General features: G+C 46.3%; 1 protein-coding gene across 14 annotated transcripts in view; it reads left to right on the top strand.

Annotated features, from left to right (window-relative positions):
• The window catches only part of LOC133345542 (transcription factor COE3), a 147,730-nt gene extending 126,995 nt beyond the window's left edge, over positions 1 to 20,735 (top strand). For 2 of the 14 annotated variants that reach the window (XM_061556403.1, XM_061556404.1), the window contains exons 12-17: positions 6,718 to 6,783; positions 7,743 to 7,953; positions 12,341 to 12,526; positions 15,322 to 15,522; positions 17,302 to 17,349; positions 18,299 to 20,735. In XM_061556403.1, the coding sequence (XP_061412387.1) occupies positions 6,718 to 6,783; positions 7,743 to 7,953; positions 12,341 to 12,526; positions 15,322 to 15,522; positions 17,302 to 17,349; positions 18,299 to 18,330 (744 nt within the window). In that variant the 3' untranslated portion in view covers positions 18,331 to 20,735. The remainder of the gene's footprint in view (positions 1 to 6,717; positions 6,784 to 7,742; positions 7,954 to 12,340; positions 12,527 to 15,321; positions 15,523 to 17,301; positions 17,350 to 18,298) is intronic. The other 12 variants (XM_061556405.1, XM_061556406.1, XM_061556410.1 and 9 more) reach the window with 8 other exon arrangements.
• Positions 20,736 to 23,115: the final 2,380 nt, after the last annotated feature.

Here is a 23,115-nt window from a genome sequence, read left to right as displayed (position 1 = left end):
AACAACATACTTTAAATGTATATTAATGAAGCGTTTATTTTTTTTCAGAATGTTTTCTGGAACCTGCCCACTTGAATTCGGTAGTAGTTTGAGCGTTAGTGTAATAGAATTGCAAAGTAAATAATTAATACATATTTGTGTATACAGAGTATGATTCATCGCTTATGTTCTGGATGTAAAACATTAGACACAATACATAACAATACAAATAAAATCACGAATATAAGACAAAAACTCAAATATGTTTACAAAATTATGGCCTCCCAATAGTTTCAGTTCATAAAATAATTTTGCACGACATATGTGTGCATATGTATTTATTACGCACACAGCCAGACTGTCATCATCGGCTCAAAGACACGGAACCTGGCTCCCATGGCACCATCAATATGCCAAAGCAAGGTAGCTATATGACAGGAGTGCGTTGGTCAAGGTCGAAAGGTCATCATGACCAACACTATTGATGACACCACACCTCGCCATTGCTTCCTTCCTTTTGCGAGGTGCCGGAGTTGTTGCAAGGTTAACATCTGACCTCCAATGTCTGCTCTTACAGTATCCCACCACTTGGATTTAGATCGGCCCCTAGGTTGCTGACCTCTTGACATCTAGGTGCCACGCCAATGTCCGTCTCGATAACCCACCCTCCTCTCTCCTGCACATGTGTCCCCAGCAGATCATAGCCACCTCTTCCCAATTAAATTAATTAACAGTTTATTTTGAGGTTATTTTGAGGACTTCCAAGTTTTTTACCCTATCTACATTGTGAATTCATAGAATCCCTTTTAAAGACCATACTCTTCTCTCCTAGTTGTGTTGCTAATAACATGTTCTACCAATTTGCACTACACATAGCCTACCATCATGTTATCAAGTGATCTGTTTGAGGATGAAGGCTATGCTTTATTTACTATTTTGTCACTTTAACCTACGAGGAGACCGGAACGAATTTCCCCCACCAGCACTACTGATGATAACGTGATTGCGCGGCTCACCGTTACAAATTACAGTGGCTTTTATTTTATAATGAAGGCAGATGTTCAGATTCGACACGCCGGTCTGTGGACCATGAAAAAAATCCCTACACGTGCGGCATCATTGAATTATTTAGCAGAAATACTTTTTTTGTTATATCATTGTTCCAAGTACAAACATTGCACAACCGCAATCACAATATTACGTCCGAGTAGTCCAAGGGTTAAAAAAAACTGTGAAAATAATACCTGGCTGCTTACGGACAGCCAAATTATTTCTGGCAAAGAGCGAGCAGCCGGTGGAGACTGAGGACGTGCCATATGGCTCGGTTTGATGGCTAGTGGGGTCCGGGCGTGGTAATTACACTAATTGCACCTCGCACCCTGGAAATCACACTGCACCTCGCACCGCCCAAACGATGACTGATTAGCACGATCGTGCCCAAAACGTGTGCTCGCTAGCTCCGTGGCGTTGCACTGTTCCCAATTTTTCTTTCTTCTTTTTGGGGTGGCCATGATGTTCTGCTCGTTGTGTATTCGATGATGAGAAAAGCTTAAAGCATGGGAAGCAGAAGATGCACACATGGCCCCTCCTGAAATGTTTGACAACAGCTTGAAAAGGAGCGAACCGCAATTCAAGTTATGCCTTGGATTCGCAAGCCAATCAATGTCTCAGCTTATGGCATTTCATCTAGACACTTGCCATATTGATTGTGGCACTATAAATTACATATCCGTTATTTTCACGAGCACTGTTTGAACAGCTGCGTAAGATTTGCAAAGAAGAAAAAAAACCGATGCTGCTGTAATCTGTGACCCACGCTCGATTGGAGTTTACATCATCAGGTCACGAACACAAAACAAAGACAAAGGTCCCCCCATATAGCCTGTAACAGACTGTTAGGGCAAATGCTGTGAGCAAGCACCTATGAAGGCCAACAGAGCACAATAAGGGGTGGGGGTGGCCTGCACCACGCCTGGCCGACTTTGTCTCCCTGGTGGCGATGTTTCCACATCGCAGCAGGTACTCATTTAAGGCTGAATAGACCTAAGGGAGGCCCAGGACCAGTTCAAATAGTCGCCACTGTTATTGGTTGTGAGCGGGAATTGAACTCGGATCGCCGGGTTTGTAGCGCAGTTCGCTAACAGCTGCTACAACGCTTCCCCCAACCACACAAACACACACGCACAGGCGCACAATTGCAACGTTTCAACGCAACCTGGGAACACTTGGTAATTTAAAATCAGCCGTTGAAAGTAACAAACAAAAAAACACCCACACAAGGATAATTCTGCAGCCATAATCACACTGACACGGATGCGTATAAGGTTAACTGGCGAAGCAGCTTTTAATCTGCCCTGATATAGCGTCGCACACCTTGGCGCACAGCCGCGACGGTAACTCAGCAACACAATTCATGTTTTATTAAGGGCTGAACAGCTAAATAAACCACCGCGCGCGGCGTGACTTATGGTTGTAATAATTTACTGCTGTGGCTCTCCACGCTGTGCCGGAGGTAGTTAATTTATCATTATCAAACGCCGTCAGGCGACGCGCTGTATCAAATTATTCCATTAACTTGTTGCGACAGGGGGGAAAAAAATTATTTTATTAGCAAATTACAATGCTGTGAAATGCAATGGAAAGGCTTGGCTGGACTTTGGTTTGTTGGAGACAGAAGCGACTCAAGCCGTGCCGGATGCTTCAGTAATGAGTGGAGCCTGTGATTAACACATCATTTAAGTTGGGGTAATTAGAATTGTCTGATTATGTCAAAACCTGTTCGTTGCTCTCATTATGCTCATTAAAAACTTGACACATATATACATGCGCTGTACATGAAATGTAAATTACCGGTTGTGCTTTACGATCGTGTCATCCTGACCTAGTTTTACACTGAACAATTATGAAGAGGAACTTGCGTTTTGTTCTATTATTGACACTAATTCACTTCGCATAACCGTGCACTACTCTGGCGACGTTTAAAATGGCATTGCCTCATCACATTGAGTGTGTGCAGTGTCGTTGCATAAGCATTGCTTTTTTATCATATATTACATCCTGCAATTACACTTTTAGGAGTCGTGTGGTGTTTAATAGTAATAATAATACAGGGATACACAAAACATGTAAATAGCCTTTTCAACAAGGCCTTTATATAGCTTCGAATGAAAACAGTTTATCAGAAAGTAGCGTATATGGGTCTGACATTGGAACACAATGGAATTTTCAATGAAGGGCATAGGGAAAGCATAAAGGCATTATGCAGTCGGCTCAACGTCCTCCTTCAAGGAAGGCGTACTTTGTAATGCCTGGCCAAAGAAAACTTACCGAAGCAAAGGGGACGGGTTTCGAACCGACGAAGCCGAGATTCAATGGGGCAACCGTTTTAATCTGAGATTACCTTTTCATGAAACAAAATGTCATTTTCACAAAGAAAACAGAGGCAGTGCTAACACAGAGCCAAATACCCGTAAACATGTTCTTAATTGATACGCGTGACGGTTAACGTGAGCCATGTATTGCGCGTTTTTTTTTGTTAGCACCGCGCCAGTTCCCGGACATCTAGATACACACGTAGCTTGATCATTCGATGTTATTGCCGTAACACGACGTTGCATTTACACACAATATAAATCCACGTTTTGTTATTGTATTATACATAGATTGTACTTTATCGAGTAATTACTCATTCTAGTATGCGATTCGATCAATATAAAGCTGGAATAATGTGCTTTATTAAGATATATCACCATAACATTTGTATCCTTACTTTTGTAATTTCCGGACAGTTGATATTTGTTTTCCAGCAGCTGGTTTGTGATGAAGACTAAATGCCAGCATTCTCATAAACGCGCGTGTAGCATATCTTCAGTGGCTAAAGTAGGGCAGGAGGAAAGTGGCGCTCTATCACAACACAAACACAGTTTGATCTCTTACAAAAATACAGAGGCGTGTCACCGCTGGTGTCAGCACAGAATAAAAAAAGGGGCAATTACATCCAGCGCCCTGGGTTCATTTTGTGGCAAGCAAACATGGATATAATTATCTGTCGGCATCGCAAGGGCACGTCTCAACGCACGTAGTTGCGTGCGCGTGTGCGCGTGCGTGCGCGTGTGTGTCTGCGTGAAAGGGGGGGCAGCGGGGAGCGGTGGTGTAGCGGTTAGCGCTACGCTGCGCTACGAACCCGGCGACCAGGGTTCGATTCCCGCTCACGGCCAACACCCAGTGACGATTATCTGAACTGGTCCTGGGCCTCCCCTAGGTCGACTCAGCCTCAAATGAGTACTTGGTGCGGTGTGTAAACATCGCCACTGGGGAGACAAAGGCGGTCGTGCATGGTGCTGGCCACACACCCCCTCGTGTACCGTTCCGGCCTTCGTAGGTGCTCGTTAACAGCACTTGCCCATACAGTCTGTTAAGGCTATACGGGGGATCTTTGTCTTTATCTTTGTGTGTGTGTGTGTGTTGAGCGGGGAGCAGTGGTGCAGTGGTTTGCACGCTGCCCTACGCACCTCGCAACTCGAATTCGATTTCCGCTCACGGGCCAACACCAGTGACAAGTCGACATAGCCTCCGCTATGTCGACTCAGCCTCAAATGAGTACCTGATGCGGTGTGTAAATATCGCCACTAGGGAGACAAAGGCGGCAGGGTGTGGTACTGGTCACCCACTCCCTCGTGTGCTGTGCCAGCCTTTATAGGTGCTCGCTAAAGCACTTGCCACAATAGTATGTTGAAGGCTATATGGGGAATCTTTGTCTTTGTGTGTGGTCAGTGATAGCGTCGTGGTTAGCGCTATGAACTCGGTGACCCGGTGACCCGAGTTCAATTCCAGCTCACGGCCAACATCAGTGGCGAATATCTGAACCAGTCCTCGGCTCGCCTACCTTGACTCGGCCTTAAATGAGTACCTGGTGTGGCGTGTGATCATCCGCACTGGGGGGGGGGAGCGCAAAGGCGATTGTGCGTTGTGCTGGCCACCCCCCCCCCCCCCCCGTGTGCCATGCCGGCTTAATAGGTGCTCGCTAACAGCACTTGCCCCAACAGAAATGTTGGCTATATGTCTTTTGTGTGCGCATGTGGTCTCCTGCTTTCACTGTATTCCAAACTACTAGATTTGTGCATCTTGCTGGGCAAAGGGCCCACGCCATGTCAATGGTAATCTGGGAACGCGTGCTTGGTTTCGAAGTGTATTCATGGATGGATTTCTAGCTTGTCATTTATAAACGCATGTACGAGTAGTGCATATTCACTTGTGGCTTGTGTCTAGGTGCATAGAAGAGATGGAAGTCCACGCTCATAGTCCGACTCGTTTGTTTTATTCCTATCTGCACGTGCTTCCAAATCGTGAAAGACCAAATTCTGTCCGCATGTTTGTCCATGTGGGGAAGTGGTGGCACGGGGGATAACGCAATGTGCTGTGAACAAAGCGAACATCAGTGGCGAGTAACATCTGAGCTTGTCTTTTCACCAACCCACATTGACCAGCGTGGTCAAGCCTTCATCCATCAGTGAATAAAAAGTGTATATAATTGATTTAATGTCATCATTTGTTTAATACGACTTATTAATGTGCTTATATATCGATACACACAAACTGGCTTAAACATGATTCATATTCCAAAAAGTATTTGCTATTGTATTATTACTACTACTCCTACATATTTTTTACAACGAAGTCAATGTCTTTGTAAAGATACTCATATGAGCCGTGCATGCACGGTCCATGCATACGCACGTGTCAGAGGATGCGCGCGCAAACTTTATCGCGGCACCAGCAAGAGCCAGCAGCCTTGCCACTGCAATCCCGAGCCCCGGCCGCAGCTGCCAATGCGCAAAGCGCGTTGTGACTCGCCTGCCAGTGCGTCTTCACCCGGGTGGGTTAATTGAATTGGGGCCTTTCCCTCCCACCCCTGTCGCACGGCTGAGTGGGCAGCGCTAATCGTGGTCACGCTCCGTCTAATGGTGCCACACGCTGCACTCCCTGCCGCACACACCAGAGTGGGCGTACATGGCCTTAGCAAATGCTGTGATTTTTTTCTGGTTTTTTTTTTCACTGCACGAATAACTAAGCATCGTAGGTTGTGTTTTTAGGTCATAACCGCGTGTCGCGCGGCATAATGTCTTAGTTTGCTCCGCGTGCCAGGAGCTTCTTCAAGTCCTGAAGAAGCTCCTAGCACCTGGAGCAAAACGTCCGACATCATGCCAAACAACACACACGGGTACAACCACAAAACACATCGAGCATTGCTAAATTATTTCGTGGCAATGTTCGTGCAATTTTCAAGAGAAACGTGAACTTTGTTCAAATAAAAGTCCGCTGATGTTGTGAACAAGACATAGACACATAATCGGAAATTGCCTCGAAGGTAGCGGTGCATATTCTGTTTTAAAAATTACATCCACATACACACACACACACGCACACATATAAAGTGTCAATTTTAAAAATATATATATAAAGCGAATAGCCGAAAAACACAGCGCAGGCAATTTTTTGTTTCACATATTGTTTAGCGGGGATACTTCCTGCTACTTTCCCCCGCCACTCCTTTTTATTTCTGATAGGATACAGACACTCTGTCATAGGACCTCTTATAAGTAAGTGCTGAGGACACACGCCAGCACATGTACTGGCTCGAAGAGCAATGTTGTAGCCATCAGCCAGGAGTGGCTATGCAATGCTAGAGAGTGCGGTAGCTTGCAGTACTACCCATGCCCCTGCTTTCTTGTCTGGCAGGAGGTGATCTTGAAGCGCGCGGCAGATTTAGTGGAGGCTTTGTACGGCCTGCCTCATTACAACCAGGTAATTGCTGCCCATGCAATTAATAAAGCGCCTATTTTTAAACACATAACTGTACGCAGGCTTTAATTCTACACTGCGTCTGTAATGATCGTGCTGTGATTCAGCCGATTTTATTTTGCGTTATATCTATTGCTTATCCTCCCGTGCTTCATTTCATTTTGTTGATTTTTTTGTAAACGTGCTCCATGGAAAGTGAAACGTTTGTTTTCAATAAGGGAGAGAATTACACGAATCTGCTTTCTTCGCTTGATTGTGGTTTTTTTTGGGTTCCTTATGTCAGGTTTTAAATTACTCAAAGGCAAAAAAAAAACTACAGACCTGTACATTATAAATATGTGATTATGAATTGCCTAAACATTCACAAATACCCACTCCAAACCACTTACTTTCAATGAAAGCACAACTTGACGATAAGGCTCTCGAAGCATTTGTGTGAAAATGTTTGCACCTTTGTGTGTTAAAAAAATCACTCAAATAGGGGAATTGAAAAACATCTCCTGTGGATATCCACATACACTGAGTAATAACAACTTACTTGTTTTTTTTAAGATCAAGCCTGTTGCCATTGTGTGTAGTTGTCGCCGAATGATGTGAGGATTGCTTTATAAAAAAATAGAAAGTTACAACTCACATATATACTGTATATACATTGTTTGAATGTCATTTAGATTTTGCACTGCAGCTATAACAAGACAATGCTTCATTAACAATTGTTACTTTTCTGGTGTGTGTCTGTGTCTTTGTTCGTGCATGCGTCCATGCGTGCGTGCGCACGTGCGTGCGTGCGTCCGTGCGCGCGTGTCTATGCGTGCGTGCGCGTGTGTGTGTGTGCGTGCGTGTGTGCGTGTGTGTGCGTGCGTGTCCATGCACGCGTCCATGTGCGTGTGCGACGTCCGTGCGTGTGTGCGTGTGCGCCCATGCGCGTGTGCGACGTGCGTGCGTGCGCCGTCGCACTTTAGGAAATCATTCTGAAGAGAGCCGCCGACATCGCCGAAGCTCTGTACAGCATGCCCCGCCACCAGAACCAACTGCCGGCTCTGGGGAACTCGCCGGCCCACCACGCCATGATGGGTGTCAACTCGTTTGGCGGGCAACTGGCCGTGAGCGTTTCGGAGCCTGGCCAGTCCGTGGAGCAGGCCATGCTGAGCCACGCCCCCGGTCGGTACCCCTGTATGTACTGGCACATGAGTGCTCAATACGATTCCCCACCACCGGACACGACCAAACCTCATTGGGCACACACTCTCACACTCTCTCACGCAACTGCGCCACTCGCATTTGTCGACAAACCCCCCCACCCACCCACCACCTGGAACTGACAGGAGAGGTTTCAAATGACATTGCTGTGATGATGAGACATTTGGAGAATTAGAACATTATATTCGGGTTTTTTTTTTCTTCCCTTTTCGCAATAACTGTTGGCCAACGTTTAGGTCAATGTCATTCTTTCACTCGTCAAAGTCACTGGATTCATGATTATCGCAAGCAGTTGACATTATTTGGGGGATACATGTTGCAGCCATCGTTTAAAGGCAGTGCCAGGGAGTGAAACCACTGACATTGCGGCTGCGGGTTGTGGGCATTTTTTTTTGATGGATGAAACAAATACAAGGCTGCCGCTGTCACCATTTAATTCCATCCCCGGGCTTCGATGATCGTGGGTGCACGGGTTAATAATCAACACCTGTAGACATGTGTCTGACAACACTGAGCCAAGGTCACGAATTGAATCTAAGGGGGCCCTGAATGGTAGCATTGCATTTATGCATTACGGGTAATAGCCGAGGCACCCCAGGCTCCCCTTTATTCCTGAAATGCTGGAAATACCATTGCGAGCACGTCCGGAGCGCGCCGGCACGTACAAATTATGCACTCGTGGCTCAGGATTTGTCTGTGCGCGCGTGCGCGTGCCGGTGATGAGAATGTTAAGTGCGAGCGTGAGTGCACGTGCATGCGAGCGAGCCATTCCGCGGCGCTGTCCATCGCCGTTTACTTTGATTGGAGCGTATTGCCAGACACTCCACAATGTTTGGGCTTGCATTTCGGCCACGCTCAGAGCGTTCCCCATTCCGCGGCCGACAAGAGTGAGAAGACACGTTGGCTGCGACCAGCTTGTGTCTCCCTCCCTCCCGTCCCTCCCCTCCCTCCCCTCCATCCTTCCCAGGCGCCGCACGCACAAGCGTCTTTTGCGCGGACGTGAAATGAAACTTTTCACAAGTCGAATTTCACCTGGCTTCATCGTGGCGTCCGTGTCGACAACACGTGATTCACGCTTCCTTCCCCGATGCCCGCCCACCGTCACCACCACCAACTACCACCACCCAGAGCCACCTCTATCACTCCCCGACATCACCGCTGGCCCGACAAACCTCACCGTACCTCCAGCCCACCGCCCTCTTCGTTCTAGAGAAAAAAAAACAGCAGCAGCACCGCTCTAAACCTAATAAAGAGGAAATGAGCGGCTGGCCAGCGCTCATCTGTGGCCCTTCGCACAGCAGATTGAAATCGTGCTGGCTGCAAAGGTCGCGATGATTGTCTAGCTCGCATCTCCCAAACCTAGCGGCAGCGGCCACATTATGCGCACAGGGCCGGAGCAATAGTGCTGGGGAAAATGGGATTTAGATTGGGGCAAACGCACGTGCGTGGACTGGGGGTTGTGGGAGATTTTTGGAAACGAGGACAGGGAAGGTGGGGGCGGGGGGTAGGGGGGGGGGGTTGGTGGTGGGGGCGGGGGGTAAGGGGGGGGTGGTGAGGGGGGGGTGTAGGTGGTACTGGGATGCGTTGAGGAGGAATGAGGAGTGGGGTGGCTAGCTCGGGTTGGGTGTTCATTTGTAAACATGGCCATGCAACATGTTGGCATGTACTCATGCAGGTGGATTACTTCGCTGGTGGGTGGTTTTTTTATTCTAATGGGACGTAGTTTCCTTAATAATTCCATCAAAGCTTTACTATGCTTGCGATTGGCGCGAGGGCATGAAAGTTAAGTATTGTACCGAATGAATTATCCTCAAGTGATGTTTTGGGCTGAACAAAAAAAATGCCATTTCTCCAATCGGTAAGATTCAGATGTATCAGTTGCATTAAACAATCTGTTTCTGCACTGTGTAATAGTCTTTAAGGAAACACATGGCTCATTGCACAACATATGTAAATCCTTAACTCACACACACCGCTTAAATCAATAGCAGATTTCAAATAAAAAAATAAACATTTACCGTATGTGAAATAGTAGGAAAAAAAACCTGCTTTAAAGAAAAATGAAAAACTGGAAGGCAGTGATGCCTTGCGATGTCTGTCACGGCTTGTTGTCTGCTGATGGCACCGAGTCAAGTTTCAAAGACGGGACGGAGTGCATTACATGACAAGCAGGCGTTTAGTCCGTGTACAAGGCGGATTGTCCGTGCAAGTTTCCAATTGTCGTTTCTCAAATGAAATTCGGCGTCTTGGAGGCGCTGATAAAATGCATCAGCAGAACTTTGGAAAGGGGATGGGCGGTGGGGGGGGGCGGGGGAGTAGTGGGTGGCCGCGTACGGGTTGGAGGGAACATTCAATCGTGGATGAAAGATCTGGAAGAAAAAAAAATTCCCGTGCGCTGAACTGAAGGCTGAATCGTGAATCGCAATGTGGAGATTTCACTCTGTAATCCCATCAATTGTCACCTCCTGAACCACGGGGTCACATTTTCTCTTACGCCCCTGTCATTTCCTCCCCCCCCCCCCCCAAAAATTAAACCTAAGCCACCTCCGCCGCGCCTCTGATCTGTGACTTGGTATTCCAGGCAAAGTCCCTTAGTGCTCCGCAAGGCCAAGAACAAGGCAAAAAAAAAAGAGTTGGCCAGAATATTAGCGTTCACTCTGCAATCGCAACCACTGGTCATGCCCCCAACCTTCCATGCAATGGTTGAAATCCTCGCTAGGGCAACTGACCCCCAGTATCGTAAAACAAATTCAACGAGTGCATTTGTAATATCTCTATCGCTGGTGCGATACAAATGCAGGGAAGAGGGGGGTGGTGACCATCAGTGGTTAGCACACCACAGCACTAGCAGTCCAGTGATATCCACACCGATTCACGGCCCGTCACTTCACGGACGCGACCCGCACTGCCCGGCATGGAGAACTATAGACGGAACAACCCCCAATGCTGATACAGCAGCACGAGGTGGCCTTCATCCAGCAGTGGATTGATAAATAGCTCGAAAGTATTACATTTTAATTGATCTTTCTTAAAGCGGCCATTCAGAAGTTCGAAATGTTTACAGCATTTCGATTTAAAGCTTTCGTGACTGCAGGGATTCATCTTCTTGTTTCCTTCGGTAAAGTCACGTCAGTCACGTCAGTGACTTTACCGAAAGAACCAAGAAGATGTTTACAGCATATAAGGGCTTCTTGCTGTATGCGTCAGAGACAATGTTAACCTTCAAGCACGGCGTCTGCATTTTTCTAGCATAACACAATCCATAATTATCGATTTCCGTGAGTAATGTTTTATTCTTAAGCTAGTGGCAAGTCATTCAGCATGCCAACTGTGGCCACGGGTTCTGTCTATTTGCTATTCCGCAGAGACACGTTTATCTTTGCTTGTTACACTGGGAGAGATCACGTCCCCGCCGCTACAACGGTGTGACCATCCATGCCGGTCCCAAGTAATCCTCCGCAACGTTCAGCAAGTGGTCTGTCATTCCAACATGTCCCCGGCAAAATAGCTGAATCCGTCACTAATTCATCGGAGCATTTCAAACGGCCGCACGAATTGGCGATGTCAATCTGACATCAGATGGCTTCCGAGGTGGAGTTGGTGGACCACGAACGGTTTAAGCCGTCATTAGCATTCGATACCCGATTGCGGGCAGCGGTGCCTGCAGGAGACAATACAGCAAGTGGGATCATGCCCTCTCTCTCTGCAATGGAATATGAATGTCCTTCTTTCTATGCCACTCTTCGACGCTTAAACGTAGCATACATTTTTACTTTGGGTGCTTCAGTTTCCTCCCAAATGAAACGAAAATCTGTATACATTGGCAAAACAAAAAATAATCCCAAGTAGGGCTTAACTGAAAAACAAACTTTCCTGAAATCACAAGGGAATGATTCAATCACTCAAATAAATAAACAACCACATAACCGCACGCGTGTGTGTCCCACGCGTACTCAGGCACGCTCACATGCACACAAACACATAACAAAAACAACAATAACAACAACCGCCATTTGCTAAGTAGTGGCGGTGACGTCACCACGGCGTTTGTGCCAGGCTATGTGTATTTAAGGCCACGTGAAGTGTCATGGGACAGACCCAGGTGCCATGGGTTGACTGACCGAGACGACTGGCAGATGCACCACCTGTGCCCCCCCCCTCCCCAATACTGTGCCAACACAAAGACACGCACGCACGCATGCACGCACCCACGTGACCGCAACACCCACCGTTGCTGAACTAAAGCAAACAAAAACTTGCCGATACACATAAACAGCAACAATTAATCCAACCGATCGATTAATCGATCGATAACCAAACAAATAACGGAACACCCGCACCACCTCGCTGCCGTTTGCAGGTTACAGCCGCAACACGAGCAGTGTGTCCCCGCGTGGCTACGTGCCAAGCTCCACGCCGCAGCAGTCCAACTACAACACCGTGTCCAACAGCATGAACGGCTACGGCAACGCGGGCATGGGCAACCTGGGAGTGCCAGGCTCGCCCGGCTTCCTCAACGGCTCCTCCGCCAGCTCGCCCTATGCCAGTGAGTGACGCGCATTGAAGACAACAGAGACGCCCCCCCCCCTCGTGTGGATTGTGACGTCGTGGCGAGTTTCTGTTAGCGAGCGCCTGCGAAGACCGGCACGGCGCGGGGTGGGGGGCTGAGCCGACGGCCACCCTTGCTGCTCCCTACCGAGTCATGATGTTAACACGCTGCACGAGGTGCTCGTTTTAAGGCCGAGTCGACCTAGGGGATACTCACACACACACACACATACGCGTGAGCACACAGACAAAGATTCGCTGTCTCCCCGGACCCCTCCAGCAGCAGAGACTGTTGGGGCAAGTGTTAACCGCAGCACTCGCACGCGCACCGCACGTTCCAGTGGGACCGCACCGAGAAGACACCTCCGCTGTTGGTTGTTGAGATTTCATCATGGCGAGCAGATTGAGGGTCCTGTCTCTTCTTTTTGTTGTTGTTGTTGTTGCGGTTTCTGGTTTGCCGCGTTAGAAATGTGCGCGGCATCGCCTCTGTTGCTGGAGGAACAGACGCGCGCCGTCGCGTGTCTTGCAAGAGACGCTGCCACCTTTATTACTGCTACTCAACTTCCCTAATGCTTTCAAATATGTATAACTAAATCCCCGTAGTATCGTACGAAAAAATAAAATAAACCTCACTAGGAACCCTTAGCACCTTCAGTAATTTGAAATTCTTATAGGATCCTGTAGGTTTTTTTTGGAAACACGCGGGAAGGGGTTTTTTTTTGTTGCAAGGGAGCCTAATAAGTGTTCACGAGTACTGAATAATGCATGTTTCTCGGCGATCGATGTTTATGATGAGTCATTACTCAGAACCGGAGTTCCCGCTAACAATGTGCATTTTCTGCACGGATTGACGCCAGGGGTGGCGTCTGCCACTCGTTCACGCGCACGTGCACGCGCACGCAGAGCACACGTGCTGTTTCGCACACGCGTGGCGACGCAACACATTTCATGAGCGCAGCTCGCTAATTGGGCGTATTTGTTTTATTTATGCATTAACCCTACATTTGTCAACATTTACGCTCACAGTCCCGCTGTGTTAGAGCATCCAGCAGCTGCTTGTGCGATGAGATCGTGCAGTTTAGGCGCAGCGTAAGTAGCCACCGGAAGAAAGAAAGATGAAAAAAACCGGTCTTTTTTTAAGGGCTTTATAATCTACACCCACGAAATGTGTTTATTTTTATTTTTTATCAAAAGTATGTATTGTATGCTTGCATTAAAACATTGAAGCAGATAATTACTAGAGTTCCATGCAGCCTGTATGTCAACAAGGTTGCTGTCAAACTGTTTACAAACCATGCCCCGATTCATGAATTACTAATGCTCCTAAATGACTCATAAACCCAACTAATTGGTAATTCATGTGTGTTGCATGTGTTCGGAATCTGTCCCCTTATGCTCTAAAAGCATAGCCCCGAGGCATTGGCGTCCTCTTTTGCCTGTGTCGGGCTGTTTGAACGCCTGTTTGTGTCTCCACACTGACACTCAGGGAAAGGGAAGTCAAGAAAGAGAGAGAGAAAAAAACAAACGTTGCCGTTCCTCGACAGTTCATTTGCAAATCTTGAGTCAGCCGCAAAAGGCCCTTTAAGCGTCTTGTCTGGCAGCCTGTGTAAGCCTGTCCCATCTCGCGGGGAGCGTCAGGCGTAATGCACTCCCGACCCCTGACAGCTCATTTGTAAGCTCGGCTCATGCCAATGCAGGGGCGTTGGCCCTCCCCGCACGGACCGTCCGTGCCAGGTCTGCCCGTGGCACTGTGCAGATCTCCCGCCCCAGATGGGCGCGCACGTTCAGACCGTCAAATTAACCTAGTTTCACAGCGCGTCACTCTCACCATGCCTGCCGCGCAAAGCACCCTCTGTGGACTTATCCATTTTTTTCGTTGCGTCCATTGACTACTTTGGGGCTGGCTCTCGTACAATGCGCAAAATTGTTCAATAGCTCCCAGTGGGCGAGCCAATAAATTACCATGTGCCTAATAATGGCTAAGTCCTCGCCGGGCAAAACGCAAAATGTTAATGAGGCTCGCGTAGATTTTTTTTTTCATTGTAAATCGAGGAAGGGTGATGACTCAAGCAAATGCAATCCATCATGCATCTGTAAATGCGGTGCCAGAATTTTCACGCGAAATCTGGCATCGGTTACGTTTGCTTTTTTTTTGCACGCCGCAGATGATGCATGATTCAAAAGTAACCATGTGTTCACTTTTAATAAAGTACGAAATGTTATTCGCATATACGGTGCCATGACCTGGCCCAGTACTGCATACCATTTTGTCCTTCGTTTCATTTTTTTTACGTGTTTACTTTGGTTTACGTATTAACAAGTTTTGCTTCTCCATAATTTCCAGTGTTACGTTCATTTCACCGCAGCGTAGGACATCATTTATTCTGATGCATTGGAGTGGCCACTGATTCATTAGTCACCAGAGGAAAGTACGGCATGATTGTGTCAATCAGCGTTTAACAAACAAACAAAAAACCCAAACAAAGCCTAAACAAAACAAAAATCGGCAAAAGCAGGCGTGGAAAGCGTCGGCATCTTAACGCAGCACAACAAAAAAACAAGACAAAAAGGGGGAAAACAAAAAACAAAACAAACGATAACAAAAACAAATTACAAAAAAAAACCAGGACAACAAAACGTAAATAAACTAAAACAACCAAACGGGATTACTTAACGACGCAGTAAAAAGTGCACAAACGAAGCCACGTCGGGTGACGTGTCTCGTTACGAGAGGGGGGCACAAGGCTCGATCTAACGGACGCCTCTCTCTCTTTCCCTCTGTCTCCCAACCAGTCATGCCGTCAAGCCCCCCCGTGGCTGCTCCTCCCTCCATCACCCTCCCTTCCAACTGTAGCGGGGCCGGGGGCGTTTTCTCATTCTCCCCCGCCCACATGATTTCCGCAGTCAAACAGAAGAGCGCCTTCGCCCCAGTGGTTCGCCCGCAGGCATCACCCCCGCCTAACTGCACCAGCGCTACCGGCAATGCCCTCCAAGGTGAGGGCGAACGTTTAGAGAGACTCAATGCCGAGCAACTTGCAACGCCACAAATGTCATACTTTCTGTTGTTGTTCTTCTTTAGTTTCTTTCCGCGAAAGTCACGCGCCTGGGTCTTGCACTGCAAAGCGGTTTTTTTTTTCATGCCCTCCTCCTCCTCCCTCCCTCCCACCCCCGTATCACCCGTGGCTTTGTGGCGTTGCAGGTTTTATTCCGTGAACAATTCTCCGGCCCGATGTGCCTGCCTGGCCCTCCCCCCCCACCCCGACCCTACTCCTCCTCGTTTGTCCCCTCAATGGGGCTAATTTGAGAACGTGCACATCCCACCCTGACCGCAAAATAAGAAATAAAAACACAAAACCACACACAAACAGCGCTAATTCTAAATGTCTAGATTCCGTATTGCACGCACTCACGCATATGCAATGTACTGTAAATGCAAAAGGGCGGCTTTGATCAGACTGGGAAAACAAACCCAATTCTCACAACGAGAATAAAAACAGATGCAATTGAATGCCATCGACCAAAGAGAGTGCGAAAATTACAAAAAAAATTAGTTTGTAAGTTAATTTTAGACAATATAGGGGGGGGGGGGAGGCGGGGGTGGGGGAAACATGAACTGCAAAAACAAAAAACCGGCTCCGCAGTTGCCAATGAAAGTCCCACGTTCGCAATGACCTCTGGCCGTGCCTTTGGGGTCGCGGGCGTAGCCCCGGTAATCACGCCACGGTCGAGCCCCTCCCCCCCGCCCTCCCCCACGCCCCCCAGCCCCCCCCATCATCTCGCCTTACGGAGGTGCTTTGCCTTAATTAGCGCGCACCCCCCCCCACCCCCTGTGACGTCACCGGCACGCGCTCGTCGCGCGCGCACCCGACGCACGCGCTGCTGAGTGAGAGCCGCCAGCAACGTGGGGGGGGGGGGGGGCTGCGCTACGCACGCGCACGCACGCACGCGCGCACGCACGCGCGCCAGCAATAGTGGCTGCACTAATCCAGCACCTGCTCCTGACGCCGCCCGCTGTTGTTTTGCCTGCGCTGATGGGGGGGGCCATCCGTCGGCTGTTGGGACAATGGATGCACGCATGACCATCGTTCCCTTTCAACGTCGCCGTGTCGCTAACATCAGCCCATGTCTCGCCCTGACGCGTCGGCCAATGGACCCCGGGTGTCGCTATGCGTTCGCCATGCCGTGACGCTCTTCGCGTGCTTAAATGTTAAACAGCGCGGCTCAATAATGCGAAATCGGTCACCCTAACCGCAATTTACAAATTTCCTTATCCTCGCGTCGTAAAGGAAACACTGCCTGTCTTGTGCCGTTTGCTGGTTGTTAACGCAGATTTTCCTGGATTTAATGAGAGAATGAGAAGTTTTGTTTCTGAGTAAACTTACAGGCTTTTCCAATTTCCTGTAATACAAAACTATACGCTGGGTTAAAACCCCGCAAGCATCAGGCTAATAGCCAGCAAATTTCCTCTTTGCATTAAACTCAATTTTAAAAGCATCCCCCCCCTCCCACCCCTCATTTGATTTCATTTATTTATTATTTTTGTTACTTTTTTTAAGAAACATGAAACCAGTAGACATAAGTAAGACGTTTTGGAATTTGTTCTGTGTAAATGGTGCGTAATGGACTTGGCACTGCGCTAACAAGATTATGATCTATTAGCTACGCGCTGCCTCCATCGCAACAAAATTAGAAACCGACTACAGCTTCGCAATGCCTTCGGGCATGTTACAATCGATGAATGTTTAAAGGCACTGTCTATACTCTATCACGCAGGGAATTTTGGACATGGTCTTGTTGCACAGTTTAAAGATTCGGTTTTAGGTGGGTATTCCAATGCATCACAGACTTAGCACGTTTTTTTTATTCCATCCATACACATCATTTCACTGTTGTTGTGTTTTATTTTGTTTTCTCCAAATATATATATATATTTTAAAATCACTGCATTTCCCTGTCCCATCTCCTCTTCTTCCTTGCAACTCTCACCCACAAAATATTTCCAAGTTCTGTTCACATTGCTAGATTAGTTGATGAGTTTAATGAATTGTGTTTATACGTGTGCCATAACGCTTGAGTCCATTTGTAATATTATTAATTATTTTGTAATAAATTCACCTCCCAACTTTGAGGGATCATATAATTCTGTGATTATATGATTGAGTTTTTTTATTTACCTGTAATCTATTTTGGGCATGATAATTTCCATCACCTTTCACTCGCAGGGCTTCATTTGAACGTCTTTGCACTATTTTATTTGGCGGTCAGCTCGAGCCGATGTCACTAAGTTGTTTTTATGGGCCAAGTGCTAATTTCAAATCTCCCAAACACTCAGCGGATGAAAGCCCTTATACGAAGACACGGCCACAGTTAATTTCCAAATTCCAATAAACATCGGGAGATTTCACGCCATGACTGACCGGTTAGGCCAGGGAAGGATAACTCGTTGTTCTTTTTCAACAGCCCAGACAAAGTGAACACCACCGCAAACACAACAACAGAGAAATAAACCCGTCCGCACTGCATGCACTCACATGCCATCATGTAAACTACGGAGCAAATGACAATCACGTTCAATAATGACACTTTTTTTCCTTCGTAATAAATCGACTAACAATGTTAATGTTGTACATTTTTGGTTGCAAAAAAAAATACTCCCGGTGAATGTGTGCATCATGCTAACCGTGTGTTTCAATTTCTTTCCTCTCCCCCCCCCCTCCCGCCCCCTTTGTCTTCCATACCCGTCTGCTTCCGCTTCACATTTCTCCCTCAGCCATGTCCGGCTTGGTCGTCCCACCAATGTGAACGAAAAGACAACCACTTGCCTTCCACCTTCCTCCGGGCACGCCACATCACCCAGCTCTACAGCAGCGCTTGCTATCCATTCCTGTCCAATATTGGGTAAAACGTAACCCCCCCTCCACTTGCCACTGCCACACCACGCCTCCCCTGCCCCGCCCCTCCCCCTAGTCCCATGCACCCCCCGTGCCCCCCCCCCCCCCAACACTTCTTAAGGAACTTGCAAGTCGACGATCGCCCGCCCCGAACACAAACAAAAGCGCTTGGGCGGTGTGACATTGGTGAAACAAACAACATCAACAACAACAAACCGGAAGAAATAAGCATAGTTCACGCGAGGAAAAAAAATCCCGCAAGGCCTTGTGTGAACTCTAAAGATGACCACGTGAATGAAGGGAAACTTCTAAATGTCTGTCGAAGTTACGAAATGATGATGTGTAATGAAATATAAAAATGTAAAAAAAAACGCAAGCGAACAAAAATGCAAGCCCCCTGACATCGACGACGACGATATAAACCACAGGCAGTAGTCCTCTCGTTTCCTTGTGCACTGTCGAGGTACAAAGTTTCGTCCTAGATCGTAGTCTGACGTTTTATGAATACAGTATATAGATCAGGAAAATGATATGAAGGGGAGAGAGAGAGAGAAAAAAAAATGTGAACGGATGTTTTATTCTACAAATTCACATTTTGGTGTGTGTTTAGCGTTTGTAAAGATGATGCGTTTGGTTTTAAGCGAACGAAAGAAATGGAGAACATCTTTTTCATTTTGTTCTTTTTTTAAAGCGGGGAAAATTCGGTTTACGATGTCGTTTGCCCACAAGCCACGCTTTGGTAAAAGATCACGGCCGGGACGATGGGGGGAGAACTTTTGAATCCGCTCGTAAGAAGGGCCATAGTTTGACAACAATGTAACAGCTTCACTCAACACTTCTGTACCGTAAAATGTATTTTACATAGAGTACTGCGTCAGGGTGTAAACATCATCAATGTTAGCTTGTCTGTTTTCTATGTTTGGTGGCATATCTCAGCAACATTAATATTGTAGCATGTAAAAATGCCGCTGGAAAACCCCCTTTTCAATACGAACAATGTTCGCTAAAAACAATTTGACAAATGTGGAACGTTTGTTTTGGAGAATGTAATTAGGCGATCATTTTCGTCACGGTCCAGAATGCAGATACAAAAAAGAACACATTTCGTGGAATATTCGTAACTTTCTTGGGTGATGTTTGCAAAATCGGAAATGACGACAACAATGCCGTGTGACGCTTCAACATTTGTACAGTCAGATGCGTCGTGAGTTTCAAAGCATGTGGCTTGTACGCAAGCAACACTTGAGACCTGAACAAAACGTTGGCAAAGGTGTAAAAACAAATGGGCTTGGGAATCTTCTAATAATCACTATCTGTATTATAGTAAAAAAAAAAATCTTTGAAGAAAAAAAAAGAATAGAAATTGTGAATGCTATATAAACGTGTGTATGTGTGTACGCGCACGCGCGCGTGTGTGTGCGTGCGTGCACGTGTGTGTTGCCTTCAAAAGCACAGTGCTTGGAAAAAAAATCGGTTTAAAAAAAGTTTAAACAAGAGAAAATAAGTGACAATAACACTTTCGCCGTGTAAAAGAAATTCGATTATTACTTTAGAGCTTCCTTTGAAATGAAATACTCAACAACCTTGTTCTTGCAAGCTCTGTACAGTAGTGATAACCTTTGGCTCTTTGGCGTAGGTTTTGTCAAGTATTTGACCTGGTACTAGTAATCTTCACTTTCTCCCCTCGCCCTCTCTCTCTCTCTAACCCCTCCTCGTCTCCCCCCGCACCCCTGTTAATTTTCTTTTTGTAGTGTGCTTTTGACCATAGCTTCGTAGTTTGGTGATTTTCGACAAAAAAAAAGTGGTAGCTCAATATTTATACTTCGATGTCTTAAAATATACTGTTATGCCGCGTTAAACGGAAAAAAAAACAATTGTGCTCTTTGCGTTCTCACTTTTTGGACAGGGAGCTCAGAAAGAAAGTCTTAATAATCGTTAAAAATAATTTCCCTTTGCCAGTTTCCTCTTAACAGCACGAGTCACATTTTTTTTGTAAAATAACCTTTATACATAATGTATTTATCTCTCAGTGGTCAGCGCAAACTGTGATGTTTGTTCATTTTTGTAGCACACGTTTATCGCTTACTTTAGACAAGATGTAGCGGTGTAATTAAGAAAACGAACACACGCACACACAAAAAAACGCAAAAAAATGAAAAAAAACTTTTGCGAGGATATAAACAAAAAAAATCGCATGAACCATTTTTAAATGATTTCACGGGTGTTCCCCGCCTGTATAGATTTCTGTGAGTGTAATTCATTTTTGCCATATCCGTGAACTTGTAGCCAACGCGACTTGCACAGATATGCCCGTGCGTACAAAAGTCAATGTTTATTTTTGTATTTTTTTTATGTTTAATGATTTGTTGTGAAAGTGTTTGATCAAGGTTTGAGGCTGCCATTAAATATGAATAATGAACAAATTCATAAGATCAGTGGCGCATTGAAGTTTTTTTTACGTCTTCAAAGGGACAGCGTGTGCTTTTAATAAAATGTGCCTTTTGATTTTTATTTTCAATCAATCGTGCAACTTAACTATTAATATCCGTGTGTTAAGATGAGAATTTTGTAAATTCATGTGATATACCAATGTAATCAAATTATTCCTTGTGTTTTATTTAAAAATTCAAAAATCTAGACATCCCCCAACACTTAGCTTAACTTGTTTCATTTTCTCTGCAGTGCAATAAAAAAAAATAACGACGACGATAATGATGAGAATAGTAATACAGTTCAGCACATTAATATATTGTCTGATAATTTGAGACATTATTTGAATGCATGTTTTGTTTCTTTTTGGCAAAGAGGGTGTATTGCCACGTATACGCTGTCCCTTTCCATATTTGGATACGAATGCCAACCAGAATCCACGTTTAATGCAACGTTTTTTTTCTTCTTCTATTACCCGACACACGCGATGAAATACCAACGGTCACAATGAACATTGGCGCGATTAGAAAAGGGGTCTTTAAAATCCAATCAAAATGCATTGTCTTCACGTTGGCATTGTTTTTGTTGGTGTTACATTTCTTTGCGCCAAAATGTAATTTTTGTATCTTTCTTTTAGATGTTACACTTTTTAAGTGCCGTGTTTATTAAGCACCCAGTTGTCCAGAGTTCTGGCTGTACATTTTGATGTCCAGCAGCCCCAAGACAAACTGGACATTGGAGGCCTGTGAATTACAATGCACACGGACAGATTTCAGCCCACGCCGCACCATCACTATGCTATCACTTTTTAGTAAACGATTCGCTATTTAGGACATGGTCAAATACGTTTAAAATGTTATTAATATGTTATTTTAAATGTACATTTTTCTTCTCCCTAAAAAAAAACAAAAAAAATTTGGACTGTATAAAAAGTGTTGCATTTTACACAATATTTAATTAAAGTATCTCTTGTCTGTGAAAAATGTGTCGCGCGTATTTTTTACACGACAGTATTAAATAACGCAGAGCAAGGAGATGGTACCGTGGAAAGCGTGCTGCGCCGTGAACCCGGTGAGCCCTGTTCAATACCGCAGGAACGCCTTTCATCAGTGGCAAGCGATATCAGAGCCACTCATGTTCTCGCCAACCCCTTGGCCCAACCTGCACTGACCAGCGTGGTGAAGTATGGGCAGGCCGAGATCCATAATAACTACATTATGTAGTTATTACTACATTGCACATTTGCAATAAATAACAGAAGCATGTGGCGATTCTTGAATTGTTATACCTATGAAAAAAATATATACACTAAAGACAAACTGCGAAACATGCATTGCTTTAAATAAGCATGAAATTGATACTCGTGATATCAAAGGGCATTTAGAGATCACGGCGATGCGACATGAACACAGCAAAGTGATATAATTTGGTCTGAAATTTGGCAACATCTTTTGGTGATGATAATAATAATGTTCAGCTCTGGCGATCCACTGCTGGATGAAGGCCTTCAGCTGTGAGGGTTGCTTGATCATACTTCACCGTACTAGAACTATAATCACAATCCTGAGATATGCACGTCTTGTGCACACCTCGATAGAACCTCGTTCACACATTGCTGATATCGATTTCCACTCCTTAAACGTCTGACAAGTGGAGCAGGTGGCACAGTCGTTTGCGCACTGCACTATAAACCAGGCCACTGAAGTTCGATACTCGGACAAGGCTCAAATCAGTGGCGAGTTACACCTAAACCGGTCCCGAGAGTCTCCCCTTCGCCAACGGGCACTGACCAGCATTGCAAAGTACGTTCCAACAAACCCCAATTCATTATATTTGCAGGGCGAGGCCCTCATCCAGCGGTGGATTGACAAAAAGAGCTGTACATGAACAATGAACAAATCTGAGCACAAGTTCGGTCACCGTGCAAGCTAAAATAAAATCCATCAACAGCACTCTTGACTGGTGACACGAGGCGAACGGGGGGGCCGCTCTGAGTCACCTATGGTGCGATCGGTTACCGAGACTAATTGCGATGCTTCAGACACCGGCCTTCCAATGCGATGTTGTACCCCCGAAGCCCAGCCCAGCGCCCGCCGCTGCGCGCACGATCAATAGCCCCGCAGGCAAGGTTATCATCTCCAACGGTGGGTGTGGCCTACACCTAATTTAATTTTTGCACGCTATCCCCCCCCACACACACACACCAGCACCACCACCACCAAACACTCCCGTCGTCCCAGCCCTCGTGCTCTCCGCTGCTTCTCTC

Source organism: Lethenteron reissneri, chromosome 22 (genome assembly GCF_015708825.2).
Source record: "Lethenteron reissneri isolate LAM-NWPU_2019-01 chromosome 22, ASM1570882v1, whole genome shotgun sequence".
Classification (NCBI taxonomy): domain Eukaryota; kingdom Metazoa; phylum Chordata; class Hyperoartia; order Petromyzontiformes; family Petromyzontidae; genus Lethenteron; species Lethenteron reissneri.
The sequence above is the reverse complement of the archived record's forward strand: the minus strand, read 5'-3'. Positions and strand labels throughout refer to the sequence as shown.